The following is a 16,856-nucleotide window of genomic DNA, read 5'->3' on the forward strand; positions in this document are numbered from 1 at the left end:
ACAGGATTTGGGACGAGGTCGACACTGTCGGGCTAAGGTCCTTGCGCCGCTGCACTTCCAGTCACCTGGCCTGCCAGGGCTTTCAGGGACTGCTGTATAATTCAAGCATTTTCTGTTTCTCAGATTTCCAGCATGCAAAGTTTTCCTTTAATCCCTTAAGAAATACATTTTTGATGCAAAGTAAAAATACCATGTTGATCCTGATTTTTACATAAGGCAGCTTTATTGAAATTGTAAAAACAAAGTACAGTATTTTTTTTAATTGCAAAGGCAATTGCTGTTAACAAAACAAATATAAAATGCATAGACACTACAATTTAATACCCACACAATGCAATAAGGTAAACCACAATAGACCAAATAATTTCAATTTAGTTTGATACCATCATCATTTTACAGACTGTTGCCTCTAAACAAACCCATTAAGTATGTCATTAAATAATGTTTGTGGAATGCAGCTTGTAAAAAAAGGTGCCATTTGCAGGACAATATGCCGAAATAATCTACACACAAAACTTAAAAATGGCATTGATGTTTAAAAGCTTTGTATATCTCTTTCACACTTGATTTAAAATACAATACCGTTCAGATATAATTTTCTAAGCCTCGTTTGTCAGGAGTATAAATCACTCCCTTCTTGTACACTCAGTTACAAATATGAAGGAAACATTTATATTATTGTCATTTGTTTAATTCTCATAATTCTAAAAAAAATATGGCCTAGAAATTGGTTTCGGGCGGTGGCACAAAACAGGCGGCATCGGATCGGCCGCCCATTATACCCAGTGCCCGATATTCAGAACACCAGGTGCTGGGTATAACAGGCGGCCAATCCGGTATTGCCTATTTTGTGCCACTGTCCAAAACGAATTTCGAGGCCTAGGGGTTTTAAAACTTGTTTTTATTTCCTTACCTGGGTGAAGGATGTTAATACTGACTGTCAGTCCGGTGTTTCGCGGTTAGATACAAAATAAATGTCCCTTTACTTTGTTCTGACACACCCTAGCCACAATTAGCGAAGAGTCCATACTGCTCTGGTGTGGCATTTACATTTCCCATAGCAACCATCTTGGTGGTCTCTATAAATGAGATTGTTAATTTAGGAAAAGTTCTGTGTTATTAACCTGCACCCAAGTGGGAACTGTGCTAAGATTTTTCAGACTCATTTCATTCAGGGCCTTCACATTCACAGACAACAGAGATCAAAAGACTTACAGCCCATGAGTTTGGTCTGGAATAGAATCCAGTCTGAGGCCAAGAGATAGTATACAAGCCTACTGCACCAGTTATTCCTGGATTTCCTTTCAAAAAGGAAATTCCCAATTGCTTTGTGTGAAGGAGTTAAATAAATGCATTAATCAGAAAAACTTTAAAAAATAATTTCTATGGGCTTCTCACAATGTAACAGTTTACAAATTGAAAGTGATATTCATAGGATTAAAAACACTGAGGAACTTCAATACATTTTGATATATTTACTGAACAATCCCAGGTACAAAGAAAGTCCAAATTATTAAAAACCATAACTCAACTAATCTATCAAACAGCATCTGCTAAAAACATTCATTCCCAAATGATGCCACTCTTAGAATCATTTACACTTTTTAATTTAATAGTTAAAAATGAAAATAGGAATTCCTGGAATATTTTCCAAGATTCACTGTACAACTCATGGATTCTCAGTCCAAGTTTTTTTCCTACTCATTTCATCCATAATGGTGTCCTGCACCATGGGCCTATACCTTTACCTAGATTTTGCAATAATAAAAAATTGAGATAATGGTGAATGTAAACATCTATGCTATTGCAGACAAGAAACATGATCTAAAATCATCTACTTTGATGTAAAACAAGAGGAAAGATTAATATAGAATGTAAATAGAATTCATCACTGTAACCAGAGGATTGTATCATAGGATTGCTGGTGTAAGTCCCAATCTTTTACAGATACAGGAATGGTGTCACTTATTAGTATACAAAAGTGAAAAGAATTAAACCACATGTAGTGATACGAGTGACCTAAAATGCATTAGCGTATGATGTGCATGATTGGCTTCCATCAAATAACAGCTGTCTTGCAGCAATATTGCATCCCTAGCATATACGTTAAACAAATAAAAAGTTAAACTGGAGAAGGGAGTCTCACAGAACATAACTCCAATGTAGTGTCAAACCTATTTTAAATACAGTAGTGCTCAGGAATGGTATCAGGGATCAGAGGCTTTTGTTATGAGAAGGAATTGGAGAAACTGGGGCTCTTTTCATTTAAAGAGAGAAGATTAAGAGATGATCTGATGAATACAAGGGATTTTGATCAAGTAGAAAGAAACAATTTCTGCTGGTCGATGAATTGGTAACTAGATGTCAAAATTCATCACCAAAAGATCAAATGGAGAAATTAGGGAAAAAAAAAATTAGACAGAGGGCTATTAGGACAGAGTTAAGACAGTTAAATTGGGCCACGTAGCACTTGTTATTCAGGTGCTCTCTCTCTCTCTCGTCGGCAGTCCCTCTACGCGGCTTCCTAAGACCGCAAAATGGGGGGCGGGGAGCATGTGTGTACTTCCGACCAGAAGTGCGCCGCCCATCATATTGGTAAGGACAAACACCTAGAAGGACAAGTGCAGCAGGCGTATGGGGACACCATCATCTCCAAGTTCCCCTCCAAGTCATACACCATCCCGACATGGAAATATATCACCGTTCCTTCATCATTGCTGGGTCAAATCCTGGCACTCCATACCCGTTACATACAAACTTCAAAAAGCACTTCATTGGTTGTAAAGCGCTTTGAAACGTCTGGTGGTCATGAAAGGCGCTATATAAATGCAAGTCTTTCAAGTCTTTTAACAGCACTGGCAGTAACTTCAGCACATGGACTGTAGCGGTTCAAGAAGGTGGCTCACCACCACCTGCTCCAGGGCAGTTAGTGATGGGCAATAAATGCTGGCCTTGCCAGCAGCGCCCACATCCAGTGAATGAATAAAAAAACAAGCGACGTCCTTTACCCACGCTAGAAGCAGGCATTAGTCCCTTTGCATATGCAAAGAAAAGGCTCAACCCCGGCTGCAGGTCCCTGCTGCAATACTGGTTTGTCCAGAGGCAATCACACTCAGGGAAAACCAACCCTAAGCATCGCCTAGATAAACAAAAAAGGTAAGTATTCACCAAAATTAGCAACCCGATCGCCGCTGCTCCCAGTCCCGAGATCCCAACCCCCTATCACTCCCCTGGCCCCAATTCCTTGTCTGAGACCCCGATCCCACCCAGCCCCCGATCCAGAGTTCAATCCCCCTATCCTGACTCGACCCCTCCCCTGGCCAATCCCAAGCTTAAGCACCTTGCAGCGGCCCAAGCCTGTTGCAGCGACCTCCTCCCGTAGCACCAGGTCCGAGGCCCAATATCCAGGGCGCCTCGGACCTCACCATTTGTGTGCGGGCGAATAACGCTGCGCCGGGGGTCCCAGAATTGGACGCTCCCGAATTTAACCCCCAGAATGTCCTACCATAAACAGAAGTGGAAGCAAAATTGATAATAGCTTTTAAAAGGGAAGTGGATGAATATTAGCAAAAAACATTCTAAGTATGGGGAAAGGGCAGGGGAATGGGACTCTCAGAGAGCTGGCACAGAAATTGTTTCATTCTGTGTCATCAAATTCTGTCTCCAAGGGACTTCTTTGATCTTTTTAAACTCATCTGGAGTTCATTTAATTTCTAACCTAAGCAAACAATTTCAATTACATAATATTCCAAGTGGAACAAACAGGCTGAAAGTACAGTGTCAATAAGATAAATGTCTATCATTCTAATTGTTGTTAACACCACTCAAAATAGCTATATTATGGTTGCCACAAATCTGAAATCCATCTGGCCACCATCTTCCATTTTATTGGAGCTATTATGGAAAAGATAAGCAATTTTAGTGATAGGAAATTTTTTGGTGCTAATCTGATAAAGTGTTGTAAAGTTACTGTGGGTTAAATAAATGGTACCACTAAAAGATATGGTAAACTCATTTTAAATGTTGCCAGTTTTGAAAAGAAAGTCAAGCATTCTTAAATGAACAAAATTATTTCAAGGCTATTGTGGTCAGAATTAAAAGTGGGATGAAAATGAAAGCTGATGACTTCATGCAGCTCTCCTACCCCTCAAGCTTGATAGCATAAAAGATAAATAAGCTGTAACAAATATTAGAGAGTGTGGAAAAGAGACAAATAAGTGAATGCGTGCTATGTAGAACAGGCCCCACTGACTAAAGTCCAATTTTCTCATTGGCCTAACAGTGTGATTTTATCACATTTCACTTACAGCTATAGTAGCAGTAAACGTTCTGAACTTGGTATTTTGTTTATATATAATATATATCTGGAGTTGATTTACCATGCTGCAAGCTTAACTTTTTTTAGCTGGTTCAGTTATGGGAGTGCTCTTATTGTACTTCTGTCCAATGCCATATGGAACATGTGCTGCAATGGTCCCCATCTCCTGCGCTCCTTTAACATGGAACATCTGGTCATCAAAGAAAATATGTGGACGTATTTTTTCTAAGAGTGGCCCTTTTGGTGCCCCAGCAAGGAAGAGTGCTTCGTCAACTTCCAGCCCCCAGCTGCGAAGAGTCTTCAAAGCCCTTGCTCCAGAACTTGCAGCACTTCTTGCTGTGACAAGATAGGTCCTGATGGGGCAGTTCAAACGCAAATTCTTGGCATAAAACTTCTTCTGGAGTTTTCCTAATGCTTCCAAAAATCCTTTGAGTGGACCCTATTTGGAAAATAAATGAGTAAATTACACCTTTCAGAAACAATTGCTGTGTAATAGTTGCTAGATCAGATATCTTTAACCTCTATTTAAAGATAATTTCTCATTTTACACTTCTGTCATTTGAGGTAATTGCTGGCACTATTACCAGTTACTACCTCAAAAGCACTTCTCCCCCCCACCCCACATACTTTCAAGTCAAGGCCAATTTGGATGAAGTGAAGTTGACAGCTTTCCCGACACTTTCCTGAAGTACTCCCAAAGCATAATCTGAGAAATCTCCAACCGATACAGGACAAGGCAAGATGCTCCTTTTCACCTTACACAGAATAGCAGTCCGACATTACCATGTACATTATCTACATTTTGTCTTGAGTGTCAAACTCAATTAAAAATCTGATGGGGTGGGATAGGAGTAATTTTATCTGGTTTAAAATAATCAAAACATCGCTAAATGTTTTTTTCAAAATGTTCTTCTCATTTCACTGTGTTTCTGCTTTTGCCAAATAACATAGAATCTTCAATGGAGTGTCCCTTCCCTGACCATTACTGATTTGAATCTTCCCTTCCCTTACTGTTTGGAAAATAAAAATACGTTTTTCAAAAATGTGTTACTGAATTTTGTGCTCACCAAAGGGAGTTGGTGCAGTAGAGGTTAGCATTTAGGAGGAGGGGGGATGGGGCGCTGAGGGGGCAAAGGATGGTCTGTCCAAAGATCTGAAGGCCTCAAATTTCCTTCCCTGCTGCTCCCTCACTGGTGAGCCCCTTATTCAAATGGAAATCGATCTCTCTTGGATCATTTGCTATTTTAATAGAGCATTATGGGGCTCATATACAGCTCTGTATGGCAGGCGCTGCTGGGAGATGCCTCAGTCAGAAGTTATTGTGGGAGCCAGTAAAGGGCAGACACCTCGCGGAAATAGGTTCAGCTTCCCGCTCCTCCACTCCCAGTACATTGGATTTCTGCCCCATTAAAGAGAGGAAGGTCGATATCTGCTTCCAGCTGCAGCAGTTTTCTTCTCCCTGCCTAATTCATTGTTCATACCAAAGGTTTTATTTTTATTTTAAGAGTAATTTGTGGTTGCATTGTTCCAGCAATTCGCATATGGTGAGAATTCAGCCCAAGACAAGACATTTGAGGAAGCCACTGAATAGAAGATGCTGTCCCAGAAGGATTTATTCTGAGCCACTCGTGCATTCCTCTCACTACATGAATTGCATTCAAACATTCTAAAATATTTACCAGGATATCACATTTAAAAATGACACTACCTTCATGGAAAAAAAAGTTTGGCAAACTTTCCACTTATAAAAACAGAATGCAATGGCAACTTGCACTGAAACAGATCGCTTACGCTTAATGTTACTGGAACAAAAAAACATCTAGCTTCTCTCCCTCCCCAAATGAAGAAAGGTTTACTAAACACTCAAAACGGACCATGAAATGAGGTGGTAAGAAGTCCTGCTGGATTACCACAGGATGTCAGCCATACTCCATTTTTTCATCTGCCCAGCAGTGGCCTTTAGAAGTTCACATTTGAAGCAGGCGGGAGAGTCAGTAGTATACATAAAAAGGAATAGGCAAGAACCTCACTGCATTTTGCGACCATCAAGTATACTGAACACCAAATCCTCAGCATGCCAAGGAAACCTGGTGGGAAGTGAGCTTCGGGGTGGACTTTCAGGCTGCTCTATCAGTTGCCTGTAGACTTGTGCTTGCACCGAGAGTTATCTATTTCTTCACTTCTGCCAGCCTCTTTTGGGGTTCCTGTTCCTTCAGGCTCAGCAATGGCTGCTAATGGGTTGAGATACCTTTTGAGGCTGTCTAAAAGCTTTGTTTTTTGCCTCCTCCCCTCACCATTGTAAGACTTCCCTTTAGTAGTTTCATGCCAAGTGGACTTGAACCAATGTCTTCCCTAGGCCCTTCTGAGATTGCACATGTTGTTGTGAATAATTATGCAAATATGCTTAGACTGAAGAATTGAAAGCGATTTGTACTAGATTTTTCAGGCAAGAACTATGCAGAACTAGCATGGAGCTGCAGCTGAAAATCAGCCAGTGCCTCTTTGAAACTGTAAATAAAGCAGAAAGTATTATATAAGTGTCAATCTTACCTGTGCGAGTGGATTGTCTTCATACTTCTGCTCGTGTTCAAAGAATGTATCTAATCCATGAGCCTTTACAATCCTCTCTGACTCATCAGAGAAAAGAACGGCATCTCCGTCAAACGCCACTCTGAGCTGGTGAACTGAAAGCTGCAGGTCCTTCTTACTATGAAACATAGTAGCTGCTGCAATTCCTGAAATCAGGTAGGCAAAATAAAGCAAAATATTATTACAGAGCATAGTTGCTAAATAGTGTCATGCTGCTAGTAATCGTGTTAATACCACAAGAACTGTTCTAGTAATGCCACACCACAATCTAGCGAATGTTAAATTAAAATTTGAAAATGACTGAATCCCTAAAGGGACTCTAAAGGGACAGAGCGATTCTAAACATTCTTTTAACCGTGTAGATTAGAGGAGACCTATCCTAACACAAGGTGAAGCTCACAATGGAACACATTATCTGCATCCATCTCCCGCCCCCTTTTTCCAGCAGTATCATATTTTGGGGTCTTTATTTAGTAAATTCCTTTGAAAAGCAACATTTACATGGGGTTACTGCCACCAACTCCCAATGTCTGAGTCTTGCGCAGCCAATAGCTAACTCAAGGTAAACTTGCTGGATTTGCCAATGTCAGCTAGTAGGATGATCAACATATTTTTGCTAATAAGGTTTTCCTGGTAGCTGATATTAACAAATATGGTAAATTTGCTTTGGGGTGCTACTTACTACCCAAGATTTGCTCATTGGAAGCCAGCAGCACTGCCACAAGACTAAACCAATATAAAAACAGTTAAACTGTGCAATCAATTCAACAACATGTATTTATATAGTGCCCTTAACATAGTAAAATGTCCCAAGGCTCTTCACAGGAGTATTAGAAGACAAAAAATGTGACACCGAGCCACATAAGGAGAAATGAGGGCAGCTGACCAAAAGCTTGGGCAAAGAGTGAGGGTTTAAGGAGCGTCTTAAAAGGAGGAAATAGAGGTAGCGAGGCAGAGCGGTTTAGGCAGGGAATTCCAGCGCTTAGGGCCAAGGCAACAGAAGGCACAGTCACCAATGGAGGAGCGATTATAATCAGGGATGCTCAAGAGGGCAGAATTAGAGGAGTGCAGATATCTCGGGGGGGGGGTGGGGTGGGGGCGGAAGTAGATTACAGAGATAAGGAGGGGCGAATGACACAAAACTTGGATGTATAGTTAACAGTGAGGAGGAGAGTGATAGACGTCAGGAAGATTTAGACAGGCTAGTGAAATGGGCGGACACGTGGCAGATGAAATTTAATGCAGAAAAGTGTGAAGTGATACCTTTTGGTAGAAAGAGGAGAGAACATATAAACTAAATGGTACAATCCTAAAGTGGGTGCACAAACAGAGAGACCTAGGGGTATATGTGCACAAATCGTTGAAGGTGGCAGGGCGGATTGAGAAAGCAGTTAAAAAGGCTTATGGGATCCTGGACTTCACAAATAGAGGTATAGAGTTCAAAAGTGTGGAAATTATGATGAACCTGTATAAAATATTGGTTCGGCCCCAACTGGAGTATTGTGTCCAATTCTGGGCACCGCACTTTAGGAAGGATGTGAAAGCCTTTGAGAAGGTGCAGAAAAGATTAACGAGAATGATTCCAGGTATGAGGGACTTCAGTAACGTTGATAGACTGGAGAAGCTGGGGTTGTTCTCCTTGGAGTAGAGAAGATTGAGAGGAGATTTGATAGAGGTGTTCAAAATCATGAGGGGTCTGGACAAAGTGGATAGAGAGAAACCGTTCCCACTGGCAGAAGGGTCGAGAACCAGAGGACACAGATTAAAAGTGATTGACAAAAGAACCAAAGGCAATGTAAGAAGAAAATGTACGCAGCGAGTGGTTAGGATCTGGAATTCACTTCCTGAAAGGGTGGTGGAAGCAGACTCAATCTTATCTTTCAAAAGGGAGTTCGATAAGTATCTGAAGGAAAAAAAATTGCACGGCTACAGGAAAAGCACAGGGGAGTGGGACTAGCTGAAAGATGGCATGGGCTCGACGGGCCGAATGGCCGCCTTCTGTGCTGTAACCATTCTATGAAGGGCGAGGCCATGGAGGGATTTGAAAACAAGGATGAGAATTTTGAAATAGAGGTGTTGGTTAACCGGGAGCCAACGTAGGTCAGCGAGCACAGGGGCAATGGGTGAACGGGGCTTGGTGCGAGTTAGGACACGGGCAACCGAGTCTTGGATCACCTCAAGTTTACATAGGGTAGAATGTGGGAGGCCAGCCAGGAGTGCGTTGGAATAGTCAAGTCTAGAGCTGAGGCAAGGGCGGAGACGGGCGATGTTACGGAGGTGGAAATAGGTGGTCTTAGTTATGCTGTGGATGTGTGGTCGGAAGATCATTTCAGGGTCAAATATGACACCAAGGTTGCAAACAGAGTGGTTCAGCCTCAGACAGATGTTAGGGAGAGGGATGGAGTCAGTGGCTAGGGAATGGAGTTTGTGGCGGGGACCGAAAACAATGGCTTCGGTCTTTCCAATATTTAATTGGAGAAAATTTCTGCTCATCCAGAACTGGATGTCGGACAAGCAGTCTGACAATTTAGAGACCGTGGAGGGGTTGAGAGAAGTGGTGCTGAGGTAGAGCTGGGTGTCATCAGCGTACATGTGTAAACTGACGCAGTGTTTTCGGATGATGTCACCAAGGGGCAACATGTAGATGAGAAATAGGAGGGAGCCAAGGATAGATCCTTGGGGGACACCAGAGGTAATGATGCGGGAGTGGGAAGAGAAGCCATTGCAGATGATTCTCTGGCTATGATTAGATAGATTAGAATGGAACCAGGCGAGTGCAGTCCCACCCAGCTGGACGACGGTGGAGGCTTTGCATTCCAAAATGGCATGCTATTACCCAACTCCACCCCCTCAACCCATGAAAGACATTACAGATGAGCCTGCTCCTGTCCTCGCCCAGAGTGGGCAGCACAGATTGATTCTAAACGGAGTGCTTCTAGACAGAGTGCTAAATTGGGAATTTGGAGAGAGTGGTAATTTGGAGCAGAGGGGGAACGAGGAGAGCGCGAGAGGAGTGGCCAGAGATTAAGGTAGGCGCGAGAGCCCGGAGGGAGTGCGAGCGTCAGGGAGCAAGGTGAGTGACATCAGCACAAGGGAAGGAGCTGAAGAGAAAAAAACCAAACTGGCGAGTAGCTGGTGATTGTTCTTTTTTAAGTCTTGAATTTATTTCTGTTGTTAGTTAATAATCTATTAAGTAGATGCATGGCAGGGCACCTCAGTCCTGTGGAATGCACATCTTGTGCCATGTGGGAACTCCAGGACGCTTCCCCAGTCCTGGACAACAACGTATGCAGGAAGTGTCATCAGCTGGAGGAGCTCAAGCTCCAGGTTTTGGAGCTTGAGCAGCAGCTGGCGACACTGCGGTGCAACCGTGAGGCTGAGAGCTACGTGGATAGCACGTTTCAGGAGGTGGTCACCCCGCAGTGTAAGGGTGTGCAGGTAGAGAGGGAATGGGTGACTGTCAGACAGACAAGGAGGACCAGGCAGGTAGTGCAGGAGTCCTCTGAGTGTATCTCACTCTCTAACCGCTGGCGAGGGCGATGATTCCTCTGGAGAGTACAGCCAGAGCCAAGTCCACAGCACCACGGGTGGCTCAGCTGTATCGTGGGTGGGGGGGAGGGAGGAAGATCGGGAAAGCAATAATGGTAGGTGATTCGATAGTTAGGGGAACAGACAGGCGTTTCTACAGCCGCAGACGTGTTTCCAGGATGGTATGTTGCCTCCCTGGTGCCAGGGTCAAGGATGTCACTGAGCCGCTGCAGAACATTCTGAAGGGGGGGGGGGGGGAGGATGAAGAGCCAGAGGTCGTGGTCCATATCGGTATCAACGACATAGGTAGAAAGAGGGATGAGGTCCTGCAGGCAGATTTTAAGGAGCTAGGAGATTAAAAAGGAGGACCTCAAAAGGTTGTAATCTCCGGATTACTCCAGGTGCCACGAGCTAGTGAGTATAGAAATAGGAGGATAGAGATGATGAATGGATGGCTGGAGAGATGGTGCAGGAGAGAGGGCTTCAGATTCCTGGGACATTGGGACCGGTTCTGAGGGAGGTGGGTCCTGTACAGGCTGGACGGGTTGCACCTCAACAGAGCCAGGACCAATGTCCTTGTGGCGGGGTTTGCTCGTGCTGTTGGGGAAGGTTTAAACTAATTTGGCAGGGGGTTGGGCAGAATGTAGCATTAGAAAGAATAAACAAAGTGCACAGAGGACTGGGAGAGACAGATAGCACTAGCGTAAGGTATAGTACAGTATTAAGTGGGGTCAGACTAAGAGAATACAAGAAGGGATAAGATAGGGTTACAGTGCATGTGTGTAAATGCACGAAGTGTGGTAAATAAGGTTGGTGAGCTGCAGGCACAAAGAGCCACATGGGAATATGATGTCATGGTGATAATGGAGACCTGGCTCAAAAAAGGGCAGGATTTATTTTAAATATTCCTGGATATAAGGGGCTAAAAATTTGCGACGCTAACTTTGCCGGGGCGCTACTTTTAGTGCCCCAGAAAAATTAGCGCCCCCACGCCGGAAATTGAGTGGTTGTGCCCCAAGAGGGAAGCGGGGCGCTAGTGGAAGCGACCCGCATTCCTCTTGGGGAACTGCGAGTCAATATCGCGGCGCTACGTGCCTTCTTAAAGGGGAGGGGCCTTGCGCAGCGCGACCTGGGGCCCAGCTGGGTCCCCGGGGACTGGGAGTGCCAGCAAAAGTGCCCAGCACTCGAGAAGAGCCGGGCTCTTGGAGCGCAGCCGGCACTCCGCGGGGGAGGGGCAGTTCAGGAGGCCGGGGACGGGAGTGCAGGCAGGTGGCCAGCAACAAAAATGGCCGGCCCGCACCTCGCCTTTAAATAGCGCCTCCTCGGCTGCAGGCAGACCCCCTGACGCTGTCGAACATAGCGTCCGGTGGCAAGTCAGGGGGCACTCCCGAAGTTCGCGGCCGGAGCGCGAGCGGGGCGCTGCGGACGGCGTTGACGTCATCGCCGGCGGCACAGCGTCGCCGCTAACCTCCCGCTAAGTTTCACGGGAGGCGCTGCACCTGGGCGCTAGTTGCTTTGCGCCCTCTTAGGCGCAAAGCAACCCAATTTTCCTCCCAAGGTGTTCAGGAAAGATAGGGAAGGAAAGAAAGGAGGTGGGGTGGCAGTATTGGTTAAGGAGAATGTTACAGTGATGGAGAGAGAGGATATCCTGGAGGGGTCAAGGACAGAATCTATTTGGTTAGAGTTAAGAAATAATAGAGGTGCCATTACACTATTAGGTGTAGTCTATAGCCACCAACTAGTGGGAAACATGTAGAGGAGCAAATCTGCAGGGAAATCCTGTGGCAATCAGAGAAATCAAGGGTTTAAAACAAACATGGCCACAGTAAATAATAATTCTAAAAGGTCTAAGAGCGTTAAAAAAACAAGCCTGAAGGCTTTGTGTCTTAATGCAAGGAGCATTCGTAATAAGGTGGATGAATTAGCAGCGCAAATAGAGGTAAATGAATATGCTATGAATGGAATTACGGAAACATGGCTCCAGGGGGACCAAGGCTGGCAACTCAACATCCAGGGGTATTCAATATTCAGGAAAGATAGGCAAAAAGGAAAAGGAGGTGGGCTAGCATTGCTGGTTAAAGAGGCGATGAACACAATTGTAAGGAAATAAATGAGCTCTGATGATGTGGACTCTGTATGGGTAGAACTGAGAAATACCAAAGGTCAGAAAACGTTAGTGGGAGTGGTGTATAGGCCCCTAAACAGTAATGCAGAGGCTGGGGATGGCATTAAAAGGAAAATTAGAGAAGCGTGCAATAAGGGCACAGCAGTCATCATGGGTGACTTTAATCTACATATAGATTGGGCTAACCAAATTAGTAACAATACTGTGGAGGAGGAATTCCTGGAGTGTATACGGGATGGTTTCCTGGACCAATATGTCGAGGAACCAACTAGGGATCAGGCCATCTTAGACTGGGTATTATGCAATGAGAAAGGATTAATTAGCAATCTTGTTGTGCGAGGCCCCTTGGGTCGGAGCGATCATAATATGATCGAATTCTTCATTAAGATGGAGAGTGAAGTAGTTGACACAGAGACTAAGGTCCTGAATTTAAATAAAGGGAACTATGATGGTATGAGATGCGAGTTGGGTAGGGTTAATTGGGTAATGTCACTCAAAGGGTTGACGGTGGATAGGCAATGGCAAACATTCAAAGATCGCATGGATGAACTACAGAATCTGTTTATCCCAGTTTGGCATAAAAAAACAAAACAAAAACGGTGACTCCACCGTGGCTAACAAGGGAAATTCGGGATAACATAAGATCCAAAGAGAGGACATATAAATTGGCCAAAACAAGCAGCAAACCTGAGGATTGGGAGCAGTTTAGGATTCAGCAAAGGAGGACAAAGGGATTAATTAAGAGGGGGAAAATAGATTATGAAAGTAAGCTTGCAGGGAACATAAAAACTGACTGTAAAAGCTTTTATAGATATGTGAAGAGAAAAAAATTGGTGAAGTCAAGCGTACATCTCTTACAGTCAGAATCAGGGGAATTTATAATTGGGAACAAAGAAATGGCGGACCAATTAAATGCATATTTTGGTTCTATCTTCACAGAGGACACAAATAACCTCCCAGAGATGTCGGGGAACATAGGGTCTAATGAGAGGGAGGAACTGAAAGAAATCAGTATTTGTAGGGAAATGGTGTTGGGGAAGTTGACGGGATTGAAGGCCGATAAATCCCCAGGGCCTGATAATCTACATCCCAGGGTACTTAAGGAAGTGGCCCTGGAGATAGTAGATGCATTGCTGGTCATCTTCCAGAACTCAATAGACTCTGGAACAGTACCCATGGATTGGAGGGTAGCTAATGTTACCTCACTATTCAAAAAAGGTGGTAGAGAAAAAGCGGGGAATTATAGACCGGTAAGCCGGTCATCGGTAGTGGGGAAAATGCTAGAGTCCATTATAAATGATGTAATAGCAGAGCACTTGGAAAGCAGTGACAGGATCGGACAAAGTCAACATGGATTTACAAAAGCTAAATCGTGCTTGACTAATCTACTGGAATTTTTTTGAGGAAGTAACTGGTAAAATAGATAAGGGAGAACCAGTGGATGTGGTGTATTTGGGCTTTCGGAAGGCTTTCGATAAGGTCCTGCATAAGAGATTAGCATGCAAAATTAAGGCACATGGGATTGGTGGCAAGGTATTGACTTGGATAGAGAACTGGTTGGCAGATAGAAAGCAAAAAGTTGGAATAAACGGGTCGTTTTCCGAGTGGCAGGCAGTGACTAGTGGGGTACCGCAAGGATCGGTCCTCGGACCCCAGCTGTTCACAATATATATTAATGATCTGGACGAGGGAATTGGATGTAGTATCTCCAAATTTGCAGACGACACAAAGCTGGGTGGGAGGGTATGCTGTGAGGAGGATGTCGTGAAACTCCAATACGATTTGGACAGGTTGGGTGATTGGGCAGAAACATGGCAAATGCACTATACTGTGGATAAAGGTGAGGTTATCCACTTTGGTGGCAAAAACAGGAAGGCAGATTATTATTTGAATGGCAATAGATTGGGAGAAGGGGAAGTGCAAAGAGACCTGGGTGTTCTTGTGCACCAGTCGCTGAAGGTAAGCATGCAGGTGCAGCAGGCGGGTAAGAAGGCAAGTGGTATGTTGGCCTTCGTAGCAAGAGGGTTCGAGTACAGGAACAAGGATGTCTTACTGCAGTTGTACAGGGCCTTGGTGAGACCGCACCTTGAGTATTGTGTGCAGTTTTGGTCGCCTTATCTGAGGAAGGATGTCCTTGCCATGGAAGGAGTGCAGCAAAGATTCACCAGGCTGATACCTGGGTGGCAGGAATGACGTATGAAGAGAGATTGTGTCGATTGGGCTTATACTCACTGGAGTTTAGAAGATTGAGAGGGGATCTCATTGAAACCTATAAAATTCTGTCAGGCCTGGACAGACTAGATGCAGGAAGGATGTTCCCGATGGCAGGGGAGTCCAGAACCAGGGGTCATAGTTTAAGGATAAGGGGTAAGCCATTTAGGACTGAGATGAGGAGGAATTTCTTCACCCAGAGAGTGGTGAACCTGTGGAATTCTCTGCCACAGAGGGTGGTGGAGGCCAGTTCATTAAATATATTCAAGAAGGAGTTGGATATATTTCTTAAGGCTAAAGGGATCAAGGGATATGGGGAGAAGGCAGGGACAGGGTACTGAATTTGGATGATCAGCCATGATCTCATTGAATGGCGGAGCAGGCTCGAGGGGCCAAATGGCCTACTCCTGCTCCTATCTTCTATGAAATTACAGAGAGGTGCAAGAACTATAGAGTAGTGGTAATGGGGGACTTCAATTATCCTAATATAGACTGGGATAGTAATAGTGCAAAGGGCAGAAAGGGGGAAGAATTTCTGAAGTGTGTTCAGCAGAACTTTCTTGATCAGTACGTTTCCGGCCCAACGAGGAAGGAGGCATTGCTGGATCTGGTTCTGGGGAATGGGGTGGGTCAAGTGGAGCAAGTGTAGGGGAACATTTAGGGATCAGCGATCATAGTATCATAAGATTTAGATTTCCTATGGAAAAGGACAGGGAGCAATCTAGTGTAAAAATACTTAATTGGAGGAAGGCAAATTTCAGTGGGTTGAGAACGGATTTGGCCTGGGTAAATTGAAATCAAAGATTGGCAGGCAAAACTGTAATCGCACAGCAGGCTGCCTTTAAAGAGATGGTTCGGATATAGTCGGGGTACATTCCCACAAGGGGGAAAGATAGGGCAACTAAAGCCAGAGCTCCCTGGATGAGAAAAGAGATAGAGAGTAAGATGAAGCAGAAAAAGAGCAGGTATGACAGATGTCAAGTTGAGAATACAAGTGAGAATCAGGCTGAATATAGAAAGTTCAGAGGGGAAGTGAAAAAGAAAATAAGAGGAGCAAAGAGAGAGTATGAGAATAGATTGGCAGCCAACATAAAAGGGAATTCAAAAGTCTTCTATAGGCATATAAATAATAAATGGGTAGTAAGAGGGGTGAGGCCGATTAGGGACCAAAATGGAGACCTATGCAAGGAGGCAGAGGACATGGCTGAGGTACTAAATGAGTACTTTGTATCTATCTTCACCAAGGAAGGAGATGCTGCCAGTCATAGTGAAAGTGGAGGTAGTGGAGATACTGGATGAGATAAAAATTGATAGGAGGTACTAGAAAGACTGTCTGTACTTAAAGTTGCTAAGTCACCAGGATCAGATGAGATGCATCCTAGGATGCTGAAGGAAGTTAAGGAGGAAATCGCGGCGGTACTGGCCATAATCTTCCAATCCTCCTTAGGTACGGGTGTGGTGCCAAAGGATTGGAGAATTGCAAATGTTACAACCTTGTTCAAAAAAAGGGTGCAAGGATAAACCCAGCAACTATATGCCAGTCAGTTTAACCTCAGTAGTGGGAAACATTTAGAAATGATATTCCGGGACAAAATTAACAGTCACTTGGACAAGTGTGGATTAATTAAGGAAAGCCAGCATGGATTTGTTAAAGGCAAATTGTGTTTAACTAACTTGACTGAGTTTTTTGATGAGGCAACAGAGAGGGTTGATGAGGGCAATGCGGTTGACATGGTGTACATGGATTTCCAAAAGGCGTTTAATAAAGTGCCACATAATAGGCTTGCCAGCAAAGTTGAAGCCCATGGAATAAAAGGGACAGTGGCAGCATGTATACGAAATTGGCTAAGTGACAGGATACAGAGAGTAGTTGTGAACGGTTGTTTTTTGGACTTGAGGAAGGTATACAGTGGTGTTCCCCAGGGGTCGGTACTAGAACCACTGCTTTTCCTCATATATATTAATGACTTGGACTTGGGTGTACAGGGCACAATTTCAAAATTTGCAGATGACACAAAACTTGGAAGTATAGTGAACAGAGGATAGTGATTGACTTCAAGAAGACATAGACAGGCTGGTGAAATG

At 44.1% G+C, this 16,856-nt stretch overlaps 1 protein-coding gene across 1 annotated transcript in view; it reads right to left on the minus strand.

Moving 5' to 3' along the window:
• Window positions 1–200: 200 nt before the first annotated feature.
• LOC147112546 (cytosolic 5'-nucleotidase 1A-like) overlaps window positions 201–16,856 on the minus strand; it is a 65,944-nt gene continuing 49,288 nt past the window's right edge. The window contains exons 5-6 of the mRNA XM_085996874.1: window positions 6,869–7,053; window positions 201–4,757 (exon numbers count right to left, since the gene is read on the minus strand). Coding sequence (XP_085853000.1) covers window positions 4,392–4,757; window positions 6,869–7,053 — 551 coding nt within the window. The 3' untranslated portion in view covers window positions 201–4,391. The remainder of the gene's footprint in view (window positions 4,758–6,868; window positions 7,054–16,856) is intronic.

This window comes from Somniosus microcephalus, chromosome 9, assembly GCF_052327205.1.
Source record: "Somniosus microcephalus isolate GS21.2 chromosome 9, FLI_Smic_1.0, whole genome shotgun sequence".
NCBI lineage: Eukaryota > Metazoa > Chordata > Chondrichthyes > Squaliformes > Somniosidae > Somniosus > Somniosus microcephalus.